We start from the raw sequence: 20,120 nt of genomic DNA on the forward strand, positions 1-20,120 counted from the left end.
TAGAATTTACATATCCCTATAGACAGAGACATAGATATCTGGCAGCCAGGGGAGAGAAGTTCTCTCTCTAATCATATATATATGAATAGGAATCCTACAGGGGTAGGGGGACCATGACCCCAGGTGGAGCTCCACAGATGGCAGAGCAGCGCTGTGATGCCTCACACCCTCCTCACCTATCTGAAATACAGAATGAAAATGGGGGCAGGAGTAGATAGCATAATGACTATGCAAAGAAACTCATACCTGAGGCTACAAAGTTCCAGGTTCAATCCCCTGTACCACCATAAGCCACAGCTGAGCAGTGCTCTTAAAAAATAATAATAATAATTAAATAACACAAATAAGGGAGAATGAAAAGGATATCCTAGAAATGGTTGGACTCAGGAGCCGGGTGGTGGTGTGCTTGGTTAAACACACACACTGCAGTTGGCAAGGACTTGGGTTCAAGCCCCTGGCCCCCACCTGTAGGGGGAAAGCTTCAGGAGTGGTGAAGTAGAGCTGCAGGTGTCTCTCTGTCTCCTCTATCTCTCCCCCCTTCTCAATTTCTCTCTGTCTCTATCCAATAATAAATAAATGAAAAGGTTGTGGTCAAGGAGGTGGCACAGTGGAAAAAGCACTGGATTCTCAGCCATGAGGTCCTGAATTCAATCCCTGGCAGAACATGTACCACAGTGACGTCTGGTTCTTTCTCTCTCTGCCTATCTTTCCATAAGTAAATAAGTTATTTAAAAAAAAAAGAAAAGAAAATATTGGGTCCAGGTGGTGACACACCTGGTTGAGTGCACATGTTACAATGCACAAAAACCTAGGTTTGAGCCCCTATCCCCCCTCCTACAGGGAGAAAGCTTTCAGAGGGTTGAAGCAGCGCTTCAGGTGTCTCTGTCTCCCCCTTCCTTTTAACTGACGACTGTCTATCCAATATATACAGAATAAAATGTAAAAATAAAGGCATGAAGGGCCAGGTGGTATGGTGTACCTGGTAGAGCACACGCATTGCAGTGCACGAGGACCCGGGTTCAAGTAAGTCCCTGGTCTCCACCTGCAGGGGGAGAGCTTTGCAAGTGGCAAAGTAGTGTTGCAGGTGTCTCTGCCTCTCTCCTTTTTTTATATAATTTTAAAAAAATACTTATTTGATAGAGACAGCAGAAATTGAGAGGAAGAGAGAGACACACTGCTTCACTGCTTGTGAAACTTTCCCCCTGCAGGTGAGGACCGTGGGCCTTGAACCCTGGTCCTCGCACACCGTAACGTTTGCTCAACCAGGTGCGCCAGCACCCAGCCCCTGTCTCCTCCATCACCCCCTTCTCTCTTGATCTCTGGATGTTTCTATCAAACAAAATTGAGAATTTTTTAAAAAGAAAAATGGTGGAATCACACCATTTTTACACCATTTGTGTAAGCCCCCCAGCACAGGGAAAAAATCCAGACCTGGCCAGCCCCAATACACAATGTTCCATGCTCCTTATCTCTGAGTGATGTTGGCTTTTTAAAAATTTATTCCCTTTTGTTGCCCTTGTTTTATTGTTATAGTTACTATTGTTGTTGTTATTGATGTCGTTGCATAGGACAGAGAAATGGAGAGAGGAGGGGAAGACAGAGAGGGGGAGATAAAGACAGACACCTGCAGGCCTGCTTCGCCGCCTGTGAAGTGACTCCCCTGTAGGTGGGGAGCTGGGGGCTCAAACCCGGATCCGTACGCTGGTCCTTGTGCTTTGTGCACCTGCGCTTAATCCGCTGCGCCCAACTCCCAGTGATGTTGACTTTTAAAAGACAGTCAGCTGGGGTAGAGCACAGTACTTATGCAAAAAGACTTTCTAGGCAGACTCCAAAGCTCTGAATTCCAAACTCCTCCCCCCACCCCCATCACCACCTGTCCCCTTCATCAAAAACCAGAGCTGAGCTATGCGGTGGTGGGGAAGAAAGAAAAAGACAATCTGGCTCAGCAGACTATAGGCAACTATGCAGCCCTACCTGGGAGCGGTGCTCCAGCTCTCCGGTCACACAAGACTGGCATCTGCAAACTTCCCCTTTTAATCTTCCTCTAGGGAGTCGGGCGGTAGCGCAGCCCGGTAAGAGCAGGTGGCGCCAAGTGCAAGGACCAGCGGAAGGATCCGGGTTCCAGCTCCCAGCTCCCCACCTACAGGGGAGTTGCTTCACAAGCAGTGAAGCAGGTCTGCAGGCGTCTTTCTCTCCCCATCTTCCCCTCCTCTCTCCATTTCCCTCTGTCCTATCCAACGACGGGAATAAATAAATATTTAAAAGAAATATATTTTTTAAAAAGTCTTCCTCTATGAATGTCCCCCTCCTGAAGCACCCTCTCAGTCCACAGAGGGCCTAGTCTCCCTCCTCAGTGCCCACTTCTAAGGGAGGAGGGGCCACCTCTCAAGCCTGTTTTGCCTAGAAGGGCCTCTGTTCTGGAAAGTTCTCTGCAGCAGCAGGTAAGGAGCCCACCAGCTGCTCCTCTCCAGCCTGGGGCAGCATGTCTCACTCTCTCCTCTACCCTCCCACCTGCACCCCAGCTCCTCTCCCAGAATCCAGGCCACCAGATGGCCTGAGCAGCCTGTTTGGGGCCACAGAAACCTGCAGCTCCCATTCCCTGTCGCTGTGGGTTAGGGCAGGGCTGGAGCCCAGCCTCACAGCACTGATGCTGTGCAGTGGTGCTATTTCTCCAGGCTGACATTTTTTTCATTCTCTTTACACAGAAACAGCAGGGCCAGTGAAATAGTTCACTTGGATAGTGGGACTAGGTGATGGCACACCTGGTTAAGCACACATATCACCATGTGCAAGGACCTGGGTTCAAATCCCTGGTCCCTGCCTGCAGGGGGAAACTTCACGAGTGATGAAGCAGGTCTGCAGGTGTCTTTGTCTACCTCCCCGTCCCATCTCAATTTCTCTCTGTCCTGTCAATTGTTTTAAAAAGGGGTGGTGGTGGGGGATTGGTAGGATAGATAGCATAATGGTCTTAATTCTTTTTTTTTTTTTTTTTTTGCCTCCAGGGTTATCACTGGGGCTGGGGCCTACACTACTAATCCACTGCTCCTGGAGGCTATTTTTCCCCCTTTTGTTGCCCTTGTTATTGCTGTCATTGTTGTTGGATAGGACAGAGAGAAATCAAGAGAGAAGGGGAAGACAGAAGGGAGGAAGAGAAAGACAGACACCTACAGGCCTGCTTCACTGCCTGTGAAGCGACCCTCCTGCAGGTGGGGAGCCGGGGGCTCAAACATGAATTCCTAAGCTGGTCCTTGCTCTCTTTGCATCACGTGTGTTTAACCCGCTACACTACCACCCGACTGCCCCCCCTGCCTTTTTTTTTCCTTACCAGAGCACTGCTCAGTTCTCGCTTATGTTGGTGTGTGATATTGAACCTGGGACTTTGGAGCTTCAGGCATAAGTTTCTTTGCATAACCATTATGCTATCTACACCATTATGCTATTGGGACAGGGTAGATAGCATAATGGTTCAATCCCCTGCACCACAATAAACCAGAGCTGAACAGTGCTCTGGTTAAAAAATATATGTATACCAACGCAACGATTGCCACCTCAACATGCTTCACCTCAGACTGTGTCCAGAGACTTCACGTGTGGAATGACAACCCTTCAGCTTCATTACTCGGGTGAGACCTTTCCTTTTACAGTACACTCTAATTTCATCTCAGGTAGTTCACTTTCTAACAAAGTCCCATAACCTAGATATACACCAGTTTCTGTGAGAGAGAGCTTATGTGCACATGTATCCATAAACTACTGCAAAATATATACCTGAAAGCAGAAGTACACTAGAGTTTGCAGTGAGTACCTCCCTAACACTTCCTCTCCACTATTCCAAGCTTGGGATCCATGATTGCTCAACAAATTGTTTGGCTTCGTATGTTAACTCTCTTTTCAATCACCAGGTTCCAGATGCCACCAGGATGCTGGCCAGGCTTCCCTGGATTGAAGACCCCACCAATGTGTCCTGGAGCTCAGCTTCCCAGAGACACACCTTACTAGGGAAAGAGAGAGGCAGACTGGGAGTATGGACCGACCAGTCAATGCCCATGTTCAGCGGGGAAGCAATTACAGAAGCCAGACCTTCTACCTTCTGCAACCCTCAACGACCCTAGATCCATGCTCCCAGAGGGCTAGAGAATGGGAAAGCTGTCATGGGAGGGGGTGGGTTATGGAGATTGGGTGGTGGGAATTGTATGGAGTTGTACCCCTCCTACCTTATGTTTTTATTCATTAATCCTTTCTTAAATAAAAAATTTAAAAATATATATATATAGTGTGGTCCGGGAGGTGGCGCAGTGGATAAGGCACTGGACTCTCAAGTATGAGGTTCTAAGTTCAACCCCTGGCAGCACATGTATTAGAGTGATGTCTGGTTCTTTCTCCCTCTCCTATAATTTCTCATAAATCAATAAATAAATCTTAAAAAAAAATAGTACTGCTTTGCCATGTACACCATCCAAGTTCAAGCACACCCACACTGCACTGAAGGAAGCTTTGTTATTATGATCTCTTTCACTTTCTGTCTCTGTCTTTATGGGGGGGTGACATCATGGTACCAGAGCTTCCTCTAATGCTGTGATACCTCAATGTGGTGTCAGGCATTGTCCTTGGCAAGGCACATAACCCTACCAGGTGAGCTGATGTCCACCTAAGGCTGACTTTCTTATTCATAATCCCTGAGCCACTGACCTGGGTGATATTCTGGCCTTGCTCCCCTGAGTAGCTTACCTCACTCTCCATAGAGACAGTTCTGTTGCCTCTGAGATTTGGGGACTAAGTCAGAGAAGGAGTAACCCAGGAGACTCTCCTTCCAGCCTACAGCCTCGAAAGTAGTGTGTCAATTACTATGCCATTACTAGTAGTTTACAAAGCCAGTGCTGAGAAGGGGGTTATTTCCACTTGCCAGCGTCAATGAAGCTCCAGTGGTAAAGCCTTGATCATTTGATGATGATCTCCTGTTTCAAGAAATCAACAACCTCAAGGACCTAGTAATTATGATCATATATACATTATTTATTTTTACCAGAGGATAGGACTTCAGCTCTGGCTATTGGTGGCATTAGGGATAGAACCTGGGGACTTAAAGCCTCAGCCATGAAAGTCATTTGCATAACCATTGTTCTGTCCAGCTTTTCCTAAAACTGCAAACATTAGTTGTTCTTTATGGAACAACCATGAGTATTACTTACATTTGAGCTGTTTCCACTTACCACCACACCTCTCAGCAAAGTGATCCGGCCCCATTTGTAAAACCATTTGCTCTATTTATAACCTTTCTCAGAGTTAGACCATCTCAATTTTGGAGTTCATGTCTCAACTGCCCTCTCAAAAGGTCTCTGCCGAACCTAGGGCTCTATAAATCTCCCTCTTTTAAAAATTTTATTTATTTATTATCTTTATTTATCAATTGGATAGAAACAGCCAGCATTCGAGAGGAATAGGATAGAGAGGGAGAAAGACAAAGAGACACTTGCAGCACTGCTTCACCACTCGTGAAGCTTTCCCTTTGCAGGTGGGGCCTGGGAGCTTGAACACGCATTGTAACATGTGCAATCAATCAGGTGCACCACCAGCTGGCCTCAAGATTTTATTCACTTATTCATGAGATAGGAGGAGAGAAAGAACCAGACATTACTCTGGTATATGTGCTACCAAGGACTGAACTTGGGACCTCATGCTTCAGAGTAAGCCCAATGCTTTAACCACTACACCACCTCCCAGACCATAGGCTCTCTAAATCTCTACCAGCCTCTCCAATCTCGCCCAATCTCCTAGCCATCATGCTACAGAAGGCTGTTGTTTCCCCCCCCACAACACTTCGAGAAGTTGGGGTCTACTACCTACAGTATTTCTTCCTATTACCTACATTCTCGTGTGTGACATTTGCCTGCAGTTTCTGACTTGACCTTATCCAGGACTAGCTGATAGGCTCTTATGAATGAGCCTGAGTTTAATAAAATTCAGCTCTTGTGAAAAGCATATTCCCAAATAATTTTAAATCATTTTATTGGGGGGTTAATGGTTTACAGTAGTTATTGACACATGGACATAATTTCTCATCTCCCCATGATATGTGCCTGCAAAATGTTCTTCTCAAGAGAGAAGCAAGGGTTAATTTCTTAATCAAACATGCAGCTATCAGCAATCTTTCCCATCTTCTCAGCATAAAAAGGCCTTTCTACTGCTATAATCAAAGTGGCCTTGGTCAGCAGCCCACGAGTTTGCTGATAACTCAAACAAGTTATACTCTAAACAGGAAAAAAAAAAAATGCTGTTAAGCTTATTGCTATGAATTACTGTGGGAAAGTTGATAACTATAAAAGAGCAAAAGAGCTCAGTTTTTTGTTTTGTTTTTGTACGTGAGTCAGCTGAGCCTGCCAGCATTAAATAAACACTGCTTCCTGCTTTTAAAGCCTTGGTGTGTCCTGTCTCTCCGCCCGAGAATCTGGTAACAGTCTAGTTTCCAACTTAGATCCTTTTCCACCATCATGCACCAGTCAGTACTCCAACCCCACCCCACCGTTAGCCCCCCACCCCCACCCCTGCTCGCCTTCCGCTTAGTCCGTTGCTTTGGTGTAATGCAATTCCTACTGAGTATTCAGTTCCTACTGAGTTCCTTTTATGTGCCAGATTCAGAGTGCTAAGACTCAGTAGTGAGCCAGTGCCCATCTGCAGTTCACTATATTCTGGCTGGGCAGTAAGTAGGAAACTGATTAAATGTGAAAAGAAAATTAAAGGGGATTGGGCAAAGGTAGATAGCATAATGGTTATGCAAAGAGACTCTCATGCCTGAGGCACCAAAGTCTCAGGTTCACTCTCCCCCGCCACCCCCACTGTAAGCTAGAGTTGAGTAGTGCTCTGATGTTTCTCTCTGTCTCTCTGCATCTCTATCAAAAAGCTCAGCTCTGGCTTACGGGACTGGGACTTTGGAGTCTCAGGCATGAGAGTCTCTTTGCATAACCATTATGCTATCTACCCCTGCCCAAGACTTTATTTATTAATGAGAAAGATAGTAGGAAAGAACCAGACATCACTGTGGTACAGGTGCGGCCAGGCATTGAATGGGGACCTCATGGTTGAGAATCCAATGCTTTATCCACTGCGCCACCTTCCGAACCACACACTCTCATGGTTTCTATTATCAATCAATCAATAAACAAGTATTAAAATGAGCGAGCAAAGAAGGCGGTGTAGTTGGGTTTGCGGAGACAATGGATCCCGGGTTTGCTTTCACCGGAAGGCTCCCCTACAGAGAGCTCATTGACAGTTAACCTCTTTCTCCTAGCAACAGTGGTCCTCAGCACTCCCCAGGCGCCCATAAGGAAGCTTCAATAGGCGGGAGAGTAAAACTCCTCCCCCGGACGTGAAAAGCCGGGGGGAACCAAAGTTCCGCGGGAAGTGAGAGCTGACGGGCCTCTGAAGAGGGTAACCGGAAGCACTGAGGGACTTCAAACATGGCGGCTGCCCGCTCTCTGCGCTGGGGCCTGAACCGAGCCGGAACCTGGCTGGTCCCGTCGGCCGCTCGCTGCCCTCGCCGGACTCTGCACGACCAGGTAGACAGCACCGAGTTTCAGAGTATCTACAGCCTGGATAAACTCTACCCCGAATCCCGAGGCTTGGACACCGCCTGGAGGGTCCCGGTGAGCCGCGAGGGCTGGGCGGAAGGGGCGTTCCCTCGCCGTTCCTGAGTGACGTCAGGAAGTCGCGACCCCATTGGCCAGGACTGCAGCCACGTTAAGGGGGGCTGAGCTCCAACAGTCAGCCCTTGGGGCGGGGACTGGTTTTTTGAGTCTTAATCAGATTTTCCTTGGTTCCTTGACCTTCAGGCCCATTTCTTTTTTTTTCTTCCTGCCCACGGGGGTTATCACTACCGCTCAGGCTTGGTGCCTACGTGAGTCTACCGTCCCCAGCCAGGCTCAAATTGTGTGTTATTTTTATTACCAGAGTAGTGCTCTGACTTTTGGTGATTCCGGGGATTGAACCTGGGACTTTGGGTGTCTCGGGCATGAAAGTCTTTTTGCCAGACTCAGATTCTTGTCCCAAGAGAAAATGTGGTCCTGCAGAATATTCTCTCCAATGTAGGCAACAGTATGACATAAATCTGTAAAGTTTTAGAAAGTCGCACTATCCATAGCCTCTAGAGGAAATGGCTTCTCTGTTTTCTTCCAAATGGCTTCTCTGTTTTCTTCCGGATGTTTGAAGAAATCCTATCCTGAAGAGATAGGACCGACCCCATCCTATTTAGACTGGAAGAGGATGTTCATTTATTTACTCAGGAAACAAACTTCTATTGAAAGTATGTTGTGTGCATTGTGCCAAGCTGGAGAATCGGATAGTGAACAAAATACAAAATCGAGTGCTTGTGGAATTTACATTCTAATGGAGGGAGACAGGCATTGAGTAAAATAAGTAAGAATATGTGAGATGATGATCAGTACTCCGAAGGAATGCAAAGCCTGAAAGGAAAAGGGAGTGTGAAAGTGGGGATAGCATTGCAGTTAAGGTAGCCTGAAAGGCATTGTGAGAAGGTGACATTTGAGTAAGAAACTGGAAGGGCAAGGCAGAGAGAGAGTCATGAGAATAGTGGAGTAACTGCATCTCTTCTTCTAGCGTTTGCCCTTCTTCCGTAGCCAGTCAACAGCGTCAGGTTGAGCCTGATGTCTGCTTGTTGCTGGCTTTGAAAGTGACTGGGATCCATGTGGATTCAGTCGGCTAGGAAGGATCGTCAGTTTCCCCAATAAATGGGGACTCACGGGATGCACCACGAGAAGGTCGATCCAATGCATCCCCGTAGAGGGAGCAGCAACATGCTCCGCTAGTACAAGGAACAAAAAGTAGGCCAGTGTGGCTCAACTAGGGGAGACAGAGAGGGTGCTGTGGTGCCCTATTTACAGTACTTACAGAGCTCTTAGCTTGCTTCTGAACAGAGACCCGTTGGAAGGTTTGAGGCAGAAGAACAAAATGGTTCAACATAGTGATTTTTTTTTTCAAGTCTACCGCTGGAGTTCACTACCTGCACAAGAATATACTGCTTCTAGCAGCCATTTTTTCCTTATTTATTTATTTATTTACTTTTTTTTTTTTTTTTTTGCCTTTCTATTTTATTGGGTAAGGGGAGGAAGAAAGACACCTGCAGACCTGCTCTACCACTTGTGAAGTGTCCCCCTGCAGCTAGGTAGCAGGGGTGTGAACCTGGATCCTTGCAAATAGTAGTATGTGCACTTAACCAGCTGTACCACCACCTGGCCTCCTAATTTTATTTGTTTAAATATTTATTTATTTACTCCCTTTTGTTGCCCTTGTTTTATTGTTGTAGTTATTATTGATGTCGTTGTTGTTGGATAGGACAGAGGAATGGAGAGAGGAAGGGAAGACAGGGGGAGAAAAAGACACCTGCAGACCTGCTTGACCGCTTGTGAAGCAACTTCCCTGCAGGTGGGTGTGAGAGGCAGTAACTCTAGAATAGTTATAAGTATAGTTGCTTTTTGAGTTTGAGTTTTAAGAATAGTTTAAATATAGTTGCTTTCTGCCCTCCTGCCCAGTGAGGTGGAAAATTCCTTGCCCTTTTCCCCACGACAGAACCTAAGAGGCCATCAATTATTTTGACAGACCCTGCAGTGAGCAGGACTCATCATGACCTCTGCAACAGAATACTGTTACCAGACAGTTAAAAATGGCCTGACAAATGATGACCCGATAGATTGCAAACAGATGGTCGGTGGTCCCAACAAAGAACAAAAAAATGTGGTGACCCCCACTTTGGCTGGGACCTACTGGTCTGGTGTGATGTCTAAAACTAGCCCATGCTTTGCTCTGAATAGATCAGGCTTTTGCTAAGTTTGAAATGATTGGATATAGGCTGGTAAGGTGATGTGTTCCCCCTCCCTGAGTGTAGTCTGAATTCCTATAAATTGTATGGTTTGAGCTTTGTTCAGGGTCGAGCTTGGTAGACTAACACCAGTCACCATCTCGGCCCGGATTGCAATTCGTGAATAAACATCTTTTGCTTCCTTGCAGTGGATGGTGGTTTGATTTCACTCTTTAACAGTGGGGAGCTGGAGGCTCAAACCCAGATCCTTACGCTGGTTCTTGCACTATCACCCTACTCCCTGTTTGTTTATTACCAGAGCACTGCTCATCTCTAGTTTATGGTGTTATGGAAGATTGAACCTAGGACCTTGGAGCCTTAGGCAGGAAAGCCTTTTTGCATAAGAATTATGCTATCCCCCCCCCCAATTCAATGTAGTTTTTAAAAGATCACTTTTTTTTCCCCCCTTTTTTACCATAGTACTGCTCAACTGATTTATCTTGGTGCTGGGGATTGAACCTGGGACCTAGGAGCCTCTGGCATGAAAATCTTTTGCATAGCCATTATGCTGTCTTCTCCACAGGTCCAGCTTAGTTTTGAAAGGACCACTTTTAGAGGACCTTATTAAGAATGACAGTTAGGAACCAGCAGTAACACAGTAAAGAAATGATCTCTTTTCTTCTCTCCCTTTGTGTTTCTGTCTCTCTCTCATATGTAATAGTATATGTATTACATATGCACGAATCATGTAATATACATGTATTACATAATTTTTTAAAAATTTATTTTCCCTTTTATTGCCCTTGTTTTTTATTGTTGTTGTAGCTATTGTTGTGATTGATGTCGTCGTCGTTGTTAGATAGGACAGAGAGAAATGGAGAGAGGAGGGGAAGACAGAGAGGGGGAGAGAAAGGTAGACACCTGCAGACCTGCTTCACCGCCTGTGAAACGACTCCCCTGCAGGTAGAAAGCTGGAGGCTTGAACCGGGATCCTTATACCGATCCTTGTGCTTTGCGCCACATGCACTTAACCTGCTGCACTACAGCCCAACTCCCTACATAATTTTTTTTTTTTAAGATTTTATTTATTTATGAGAAAGAAAGGAGGAGTGAGAAAGAACCAGACATCTCTCTGGCACATGTGCTGCCGGGGATCAAACTCGGGACCTCATGCTTGAGAGTCCACAAAGCTATACCACTATGCCACCTCCTGGACCACCTACATAAATTTTTGTAAAACAACATTCTGACTGAGTAGTTCAGTTTGACACAAACTGTCAAAGCAGAGGTGCCAGTCCCATTCAAGGCAGACAGACTTGCACGTGATCTCCTGTGGTCTGAAGGATTAGGCTGGTTCATATGTCTTGCTGCTGTAGTTGGCAGACAGTGTACCTTTTAGCGTCTCCCTTCTTCTTCTAGCGTTTGCCCTTCTTCCGTAGCCAGTCAACAGCGTCAGGTTGAGCCTGATGTAAAGTTTCGAGACCTCCTTTGAATCTGGAGAGGTGGCAGTCGTTGACTATGTGGGTCATAGTCTGTCTGGAGCCGCAGGGGCAGTTCGGTCGTCTCTGGCTCCCCAGCGATGGAACATAGCGGCGCACCGGCCATGGCCTGTTCGATAGCGATTGAGGAGGGCCCAATCATAACGTGCTAGGTCAAAGCCGGGTTGACACTTGCAGAGGTCTGTGATGAGGTGTTTGTTCTTTACCTCAGCTGACTGCCAACTCTGTTTCCAAGAGTCTGGAACAGAGAAGTTCAGTGTGGGTGTAGGGGACCAGATTGGGTGACAAGACGTCAAGCGTTGGACAGGGTGGGCGAAGATATCCGTGTATATTGGCAGGTCCGGTCGAGCATAGACGTGGGAAATGAACTTAGATGATGCCGCATCCCGACGAATATCTGGCGGGGCGATGTTGTTAAGAACTGGCAGCCATGGAACTGGGGTGGAACGGATGGTTCCAGAAATGATCCTCATGGAGGAATATAATTTGGAATCGATCAAGTGGACATGGGGGCTACGGAACCATACTGGGGCACAGTATTCTGCAGTGGAATAGCATAATGCCAGAGATGATGATCGTAGTGTGGAAGCGCTCGCACCCCATGAGGAGCTGGCCAGTCTTACAATGATGTGATTCCTCGCGCCCACCTTTGCTGCAGATGTTCGTGAAATGACAGGGTGCGATCGAGAGTAACGCCAAGATAGACTGGCTGGGCTTCATGCCGGATTCTCGTATCACCAAGCTGCACATTAAGCTCACGCGAGGCCGAGGCATGGTGTAGATGGAAAACAGATGATACCGTTTTTGCAGTGCTAGGGATTAGTCGCCATTTTTTACAGTAATCAGATATCAGAGACATGTCTTTCGTGCGTGTCGAACTTTGATGCCTGAGTTGCACAGCAGATGTCATCGGCGTAGATGAACTTCCTTGAAGAAGTTTCTGGGAGGTCATTGATGTAAATATTAAATAGCGTAGGAGCCAGAACAGAGCCCTGGGGGAGGCCACTTGAGACAAGTCTCCATTTGCTAGACGTCACCCAGATGCACACGGAATCTTTTTTTTTATTTATTCCCTTTTGTTCCCCTTGTTTTATTGTTGTAGTTATTATTGTTGTTGTCATTGTTGGATAGGACAGAGAGAAATGGAGAGAGGAGGGGAAGACAGAGAGGAGAGAAAGATAGACACCTGCAGACCTGCTTCACCACCTGTTTAGCGACTCCCCTGCAGGTGGGGAGCCGGGGTTCGAACCGGGATCCTTATGCTGGTCCTTGTGCTTTGCGCCACCTGCGCTTAACCCGCTGCATTACAGCCCGACTCCCGATGCACCCGGAATCTTCTGTTTTGGAGAAGAAACGATATAGTGTTGGCCACCCATGGAGGCAGGCATCTTGAGATCTTGACTAGGAGACCACGGTGCCAGACCGTGTCATAGGCTGCTGTGAGATCAACAAAGACAGCACCCGTCTTTAAATTCTTCTTTAAATTTCCCACAAGTGGTCATCCCTCTTCCGGTTATCTTGTCCATCTCCAAAACTCTCTCCCTTTACACTGTCTGAACTGGAAGACGCTTTGAAGAGGGTTAAACTGGGAACAGCTGCTGGCTATGATAACATCACCCCAGAACTCATTCTTAACCTGGGTCCCGCGGCAAAGAAGTGGCTCGCTTCATTCCTGTCCCACATCTTGGAATCTGAGTCTATGCCCAAAGTTTGGCGTCGTGCGAAGATTATAGCGGTTTTGAAACCAAAGAAAGACCCAACACTGGCCGCCAGCTATAGACCAATTTCTCTCCTCTCCGTGTGTTACAAACTCCTTGAGAGGCTCCTTCACGTATTTCTCCTCTGACAGAGAAATTCCTATCACCCGCCCAAGCTGGTTTCCGCCCAGGAAGATCTACCTGCGAACAAGCCCTGGCCCTCTCAACTTACATTGAAAATGGATTCCAGAAGAATTTAAAGCGTCTCCCTGATGTGTATGAACTGTGGGGCCAGGCCTCTGATGATGTCAGACACTATAGCAAAGAGAAGGCTGGAGGGGCTGGATGGTGGTATACTTGTACAATGCACAAGGGCCCAGGTTCAAACCCCTGATCCCCACCTGGAGGGAGAAAGCTTTCTTGAGTCTCAAAGCAGTCTTTCAGGTGTTTCACTGTCTCTCTGTCTCCCCCTTCCCTCTCAATTTCTGGCTGTGTCTATCCAATAAATAAAGATGATTAAAAACATTAAAAGAAGAGGCTGAGGATCCCGGTTCGAACCCCGGCTCTCCACCTGCAGGGGAGTCGCTTCACTGGCAGTGAAGCAGGTCTGCAGGTGTCTATCTTTCTCTCCTCCTGTCTTCCCCTCCTCTCTCCATTTCTCTCTGTCCTATCCAACAACAACAACAACAATAATAACTACAACAATAAAACAACAAGGGCAACAAAAGGGAATAAGTAAATAAAATAAATATTTTTTTAAAAAAAGGAGAGGCTGGACAAATCAGCTTCATTTTCATTTTCCACTGAGGAAGCTTAATTTTTTTTTTAATTCAGAGAGACCACAGCACAAGTGGCACCCAGGGCTTCATGCACTCCACTGCTTGGCCACTTCCCCAGTCGCTAAATCTGGGCAACCTTTTTTCCCTCCTGTCACACTGATGTGTATGGGGCCTAAAGTAGTGGTATTACATTCGCATCCAGGGTTTACGTCATTTCTCTTGTTGTCTTGGGCCAATTAGGAGTTCATCAGGTGGTGTTTGCCTGACACCTTGTATATTACATTGCAGGATGCTGCAAAGGAAGCCAACAATGACATCCCTCTAGGTAAGTAACTCTCTCCTTTTTTTTTTTTTTTTTTGTTATTTCTTTATTCGGGGAACTTTCTTTCCTTTCTTTTATTTGCTAGAACAGAGAGAAATTGAGAAGAGGAGATAGGGAAAGAGAGGGCTGGGGAGATAGCATAATGCTTATGCAGAAAGCCTTTCATGCCTGAGACACCAGAGGTCCCAGGTTCAATCTCCAGCACCACCATAAACCAGAGCTGAGAAGTGCTTTGGTAAAAAAAAAAAGTGGGGGTGGAGGGGGGCAGGCGTTGGTAAACCTGATTAAGCACATACATTACAATGCACAAGGTCCCAGGTTCAAGCCCGTCTCCACCTGCAGGGGGAAAGCTTCACAAATGGTAAAGCAGGACTGTGGATGTCTCTCTGTTTCCCTCCCTCTACCTCCTCTTCCCCTCTCAATTTCTCTCTGTCTTGCCGGGCTAGCTTCGCGGGTGGGAGAGAGAGACGACCAGGGACTCATGGCTGAGTGATAAACAGTTCAGTCTTTATTCATGTGGAACGCAGGGCAATCTAAGCTATCTCTAATCACAATCTTGTCCTTATATATCCTGAGGCGGAAGAGTCAGGTCCGAAGAGGATGTACGTAGGATGAGGGTGAGGAGAAGGAAAAAGCCTGCAAAACAGTGAGGATTAAACCAATGCCCTGGAGGCAGGGCGGTGCTTAGTTAACAGTGGTTATGTAAATAGAATAGTGTTAAGCAGGGGGGATTAAAGCAGTGAAACAGAAGGGGGTCTTAGAAGCAGAATTTAGAAGCATACCAACACTGTCTATATTCAATAATATAAATACACACAAAAAAGAAGAAAAAAAAGATGTGAAACTAGGATGGATGGTGCTGATGGTGGCGTGTGTTGCGGTGGGTTAATCATTAAGTGTGTGTTGTGTCTTACAGATCGTCTGACAATATCTTATTGTCGGAGTAGTGGTCCTGGAGGCCAGAATGTTAACAAAGGTACAGAGAGCTCCATTATTTTCTTTCCTTTTAAAGCTTAGGGGGATAAACCGGGGGGGGGGGGGGGGGGGGGGGTCCTGTCTTTACATTCATGTGGAATAAAGAGATTTTTTTTAGCAGAAATTTAAATGTCGTCAGCTTATAATAATCCTCCTCTTTATTCTTTTGAATGCAGTCTGATTCTCAGACTTTCAGCTGTGGGCTGCTAGGACTGTGATTGGCTTGTGAGTGGAAACAAAGGGAGGTCACAGCAGCCAGCCCCAAGAACAGGTCTCCTTCATTCTCAATGCAGCCCAGCCCCCGCTACTTGCAAAACCCCTTAAAACAAAGAGAAACCCTGGGAGAACTTTCCTTTCCTTTCCTTTCCTTTTCTTTTCTCTTTTTTTTTTTTTAATTCTTTTCATCCAAAAGTGCTTCAGTGTCTATAGTCGCATCCCATGGCCAGTGTTGTGCCCTGTGTGAGTTGACACAGGACAGAAACATCCTTCACCTCGTTTGTTCAGGATGGTCACCAAGCCACCTGGGTGCTGACCCCACCGAGACTCACTGTCACCCACATTCCCCACCCCCTTCATTTACAGTGAACTCCAAGGCTGAGGTGAGGTTCCACTTGGCAACTGCTGACTGGATAGCAGAGCCAGTGCGGCAGAAAATAGCCATCAAGGTAAGCAGCACCTCCTTGCTTTCCCTTTTCCTCTCTTGCCTACTTTGAAGCCTGGCCTCTCTATAACTCAGCTTCTGCCTTTTTCTCTGCAGCATAAAAATAAGATGAATAAGTCTGGAGAATTGATACTTACGTCTGAGAGCAGCCGTTATCAGTTCAAAAATCTGGCAGACTGCCTACAGAAAATTCGAGACATGATTGCAGAGGCCAGTCAGATGCCTGTGGAACCCTCCAGAGAAGATGTTGTTCTTCAGAGGATTAGGTAACAGAAAATGCTCCCCAGGGTAGGGGGGAGGCAGCATAATGGTTATGCAAAAAGTCTTTCATGCCTGAGGTTCCAAAGTCCCAGGTTCAATCCCCAGCACCACCATAAGCCAGAACTAAGCAGTGCTGTGGTTTAAAAAAATAAAAAATAAAAAAAAAGCTCCCCACCCCCATTTCTGTAAACTCGGTCCTGTAGCTGGGAGACTGCCCTGGGAAAGGTGTCAGGGTGAAGTCCATGACTTCCCTGCAGGTGTATGGCAAGGTCTGGGCAGAGGGGAGGCTCTGCCTGGAGTGGAGGCACCTGCCAATTCGGTTGCTCTGCTCCCTCCAGCTGCCAGCTCCTCTCAGCTCTCTGAAACCGCTGATTGGGCATCTGGGCCTAATTACAGTCTTCTTGTTTTCAGGATAGAAAATATGAACCGGGAAAGGCTGAGACAAAAGAGAATAAATGCTGCCACCAAAGCAAACAGGAGAGTCAGTATGGACTGAAACCCTCCTCCAGAGCCACAAAGGCCCTCTTCAGGATATCTGGGCAGCTGCAGCCAGAGCTTTCGCGCTGTCAGGAGACTCCTTTGTTGTGGTTGTTAGTGCCTCTCTCTAACACGGGGACCATCTCAGGAATGAGCATTTGGAATGTGGATTCAGGCACTGACTGCAAAGACTTTAAAGGCAGTCACCATGCTGGGAGGCTTAATTACCCATTTATGTATTAGCTGTAATAAAATCCTGAATTCAGTAGGCTTTCCTTCCCACTCATAATGCTTGAGAATAAAATTCCTACCTTTTTCCCCCTCAGTTGTTATCTGCCTGATTACTAACAGACACTGACACTGTCTCAGCTCAGGGAAGGAGACTAAGGACCAGAGGGTTGAGGCAGTTGAGTGGGTGTCCAAACTGGGCCTTGAGAAAGGCCTTGGATTTTAATCCAGTGTGTGTGGGGGGAGGACATGCTAACTGAAAGGACCACCTGTAAAATTGACCAAAGGAAAGACTAGAATGGGGGCAGGTGGGGGCACACCTGGCTAAGCACGTACATTACAGCGCTCACAGGACATAGGTTCAAGAATGGTGAAACAGGAATTTAAAAAAATTATATTTATCTATTCCCTTTTGTGGCCCTTGCTGTTTTATTGTTGTAGTTATTGCTGTTGTTGTTGGATAGGACAGAGAGAAATGGAGAGAGGAGAGAAAGATAGACACCTGCAGACCTGCTTCACCGCTTGTGAACTGACTCCCTTGCAGGTGGGGAGCTGAAGAAAAAAAAATTTGTTTTAATTAATTAACCTATTCCCTTTTGTTGCCCTTGTTTTATTGTTGTAGTTATTACTGATGTCTTTGTTGTTGGATAGGACAGAGAGAAATCAAGAGAGAAGGGGAAGACAGAGAGGGAGAGAAAGATAGACACCTGCAGACCTGCTTCACTGCTTGTGAAGGGACTCCCCTACAGCTGGGGAGTAGGGGGCTCAAACTGGGATCCTGACACTGGTCCTTGGGCTTTGCGCCACATGCGATGTGCTACTGCCCGACTCCCCGAATAAAAATTATTTTAAGAGATTTAAAAACTTTTTAAAAATATTTATCGGGAGTTGGGCGGTGGTGCAGTGGGTTAAGCGCACGTGGTGCAAAGCGCAAGGACCAGCATAAGGATCCCGGTTCGAGCACCCGGCTCCCCACCTGCAGAGGAGTCGCTTCACAGGCGGTGAAGCAGGTCTGCAGGTGTCTGTCTTTCTCTCCCCCTCTCTGTCTTCCCCTCCTCTCTCCCTTTCTCTCTGTCCTATCCAACAACGACATCAATAACCACAACAATGTTAAACAACAAGGACAACAAAAGGGGAAAATAAATATTTAAAAAAATTTTTTAAAAAAATTTATTTATCTTGGGTGGGTGGGTGGGGAGAATACAGGTCCATGAAGGATGATAAATGACATAGTGGGGGTTGTATTGTTAAATGGGAAACGGGAATGTTAAACATGTACAAGCTATTGTATTTACTGTTGAATGTAAAACATTAATTCCCCAATAAAGAAATAAATTTTAAAAAAAATCAAGAGGAAGGGGGAGACAGAGAGGGAGAGAGACAGACAAGACGCCTGCAGCCCTGCTTCACCACTCACGAAGCTTCCCCCCTGCAGGTGGGACTGGGGGCTCAAACCTCGGTCCTTGAGCATTGCAACATGTGCACTCAACCAGGTGTGCCACCACCTGGCCTCTAGCAGGTGCACTTACATATTTTTAAGCTTGGTACATTTAAATTACATCCTAATTATTTGTTCATTTAATGACTCACCTATAAGCTGTTGGGTCCTAGCTACAGAGAGACTGCAAATATTTACCTGGAAGACATTTTTGTATGTGTGAATGATACACACAGTGGCTATTGGTAATATCTAGTCATAACTTCTGAAGTTCAGAGTGTGAAACATCAACATAGGAGCTGTCAGTACTCAAGTATCTGGAGCCTGGGAAAACCTAAACTAGAAGCCCATATTCCTCAGAAAACACTAACATCCCAAATTCTTGTCAAATAATTTTTACTTTTATCCCAAAACCTCAAAGATTTTATATACAAGTTTTTAAATCACAGGAAAAAATGCAAAATGTTCACAAAAGTCCATTAAGTACTTGCTATACATCAAATTAAGTATCAAGAACATACAAAATAATAGCTACAAAGAGAAGATTATAATCATGCTTAAAGCCATATAACATAAATCAAAATATACCAAAGCAGTTTGGGAGGAGGCAGAGCAGCTTGAGAAATGGGCTTACAAAAATGAGATCCTGGGAGTCAGGCGGTAGTGCAGTGGGTTAAGCGCAAGGACCAGCGTAAGGTTGCCGGTTTGAGCCCCCTGGCTCCCCACCTGCAGGGGAGTCACTTCACCAGTAGTGAAGCAGGTCTGCAGGTGTGTTTCTTTCTCTCCCCCTCTCTGTCTTCCCCATCTCTCTACATTTCTCTCTGTCCTATCAAACAACAATGACACCAATAACAACAATAACTACAACAACAATAAAAAACAACAAGGGCAACAAAAGGGAAAATAAATATTTTTAAAAATGAGATCCTGAGTTCAATCCCTAGCACTGTATATGCAGAGTGATATTCGTCCCCCACCATCTCCCACTTGAGAAATACACGTAACAAATCTTTTTTAAAAACATGTAAATATAATATTAAACCTGAAATACTAGGTAATTACAGCAGAAGAACAATGAAAGTACTTTATTTTTCCCTGCCAAGGTCTTAAGCATGTGCAATGTCATCACTCCTGAACCAACTATTGTATTTCAAATAGAAACAGCAAGAAAGGAAGAGACGTTATAATACTGGAGTTTCCCCTGGTACCATGGGACTCCCATGTGGTGCATGGTCACATACATGGCAATACACTTGCCCTAACAGGTGAGTTATTCTCCAGCCCTAACAAAAGCATTTTCTATGCAATCACTATTCACTGGAAGGAGTGACTAGAATACCATCACTAGAGCCAGGTAGTGGAGCACCTGGTTAAGCACTCACATTACAAGGCACAAGGACCCAGGTTCGAGCCCGTTCCCACTTACAGGGGGAAAACTTCACAAGTGATGAAGCAGGGCTGCAGGTGTCTCTCTGTCTCTTTTCCTCTCTATTTCCTCCCCCTCTTAATTTCTCTGTCGAATAATAAGTAAATATTACCATCAAAAATATTTATTTTTTATTCCCTTTTGTTGCTCTTGTTTTATTGTTGTAGTTATTATTGTTATCGTTGTTGTTGGATAGGACAGAGAGAAATGGAAAGAGATGGGGAAGACGGGGGGAGAGAAAGACACCTGCAAACCTGCTTCACCACTTGTGAAGCGGCCCCCCTGCAGGTGGGGAGCCGGGGGCTCGAACTGGGATCCTTATGCCGGTCCTTGTGTTTTGTGCCACCTGCGCTTATCCCACTGCGCTACCGCCCGACTCCCTAAAAACTTTTATTTTTAAGATTTTATTTATTTATGAGAAAGATAGGAGAGGGGGAGTGGGGCTGTATCTCAGCGGGTTAAGTGCATGTGGCGCAAAGCACAAGGACCAGCCTTAAGGACCCCGGTTCGAGCCCCTGGCTTCCCACCTGCAGGGGAATCTCTTCACAG

The 20,120-nt window shown here is 46.1% G+C and overlaps 1 protein-coding gene across 3 annotated transcripts; it reads left to right on the plus strand.

The window, feature by feature from the left end:
• Positions 1-7,410: 7,410 nt before the first annotated feature.
• MRPL58 (mitochondrial ribosomal protein L58) lies at positions 7,411-16,800 on the plus strand. 3 transcript variants are annotated; one of them, XM_060202716.1, is made up of 6 exons: positions 7,411-7,553; positions 14,072-14,108; positions 15,022-15,081; positions 15,663-15,745; positions 15,838-16,007; positions 16,414-16,800. In XM_060202716.1, the coding sequence occupies exons 1-6, from the start codon at positions 7,455-7,457 to the stop codon at positions 16,496-16,498; spliced, it is 534 nt and encodes a 177-aa protein (XP_060058699.1). In that variant the 5' UTR covers positions 7,411-7,454; the 3' UTR covers positions 16,499-16,800. The 3 variants fall into 3 exon arrangements, with proteins under 3 accessions (XP_060058699.1, XP_060058700.1, XP_060058698.1); XM_060202717.1 differs by having other exon boundaries at positions 7,416-7,640; positions 16,419-16,800; XM_060202715.1 differs by having other exon boundaries at positions 7,423-7,640.
• The last annotated feature ends 3,320 nt before the right edge of the window (positions 16,801-20,120 follow it).

This window comes from Erinaceus europaeus, chromosome 12 (genome assembly GCF_950295315.1).
Source record: "Erinaceus europaeus chromosome 12, mEriEur2.1, whole genome shotgun sequence".
NCBI classification, from domain to species: Eukaryota; Metazoa; Chordata; class Mammalia; order Eulipotyphla; family Erinaceidae; genus Erinaceus; species Erinaceus europaeus.

What these genes read in the sequence shown, in the direction of transcription:
- MRPL58 (XM_060202717.1), top strand. Translation starts at nt 7,455, where the DNA reads ATGGCGGCTGCCCGCTCTCTGCGCTGGGGCCTGAACCGAGCCGGAACC. An exon ending in CAACAATGACATCCCTCTAG is followed by an intron (nt 14,109 to 15,021) that starts GTAAGTAACTCT and finishes TGTGTCTTACAG; the next exon opens with ATCGTCTGACAATATCTTAT. An exon ending in AGGCCAGAATGTTAACAAAG is followed by an intron (nt 15,082 to 15,662) that starts GTACAGAGAGCT and finishes CTTCATTTACAG; the next exon opens with TGAACTCCAAGGCTGAGGTG.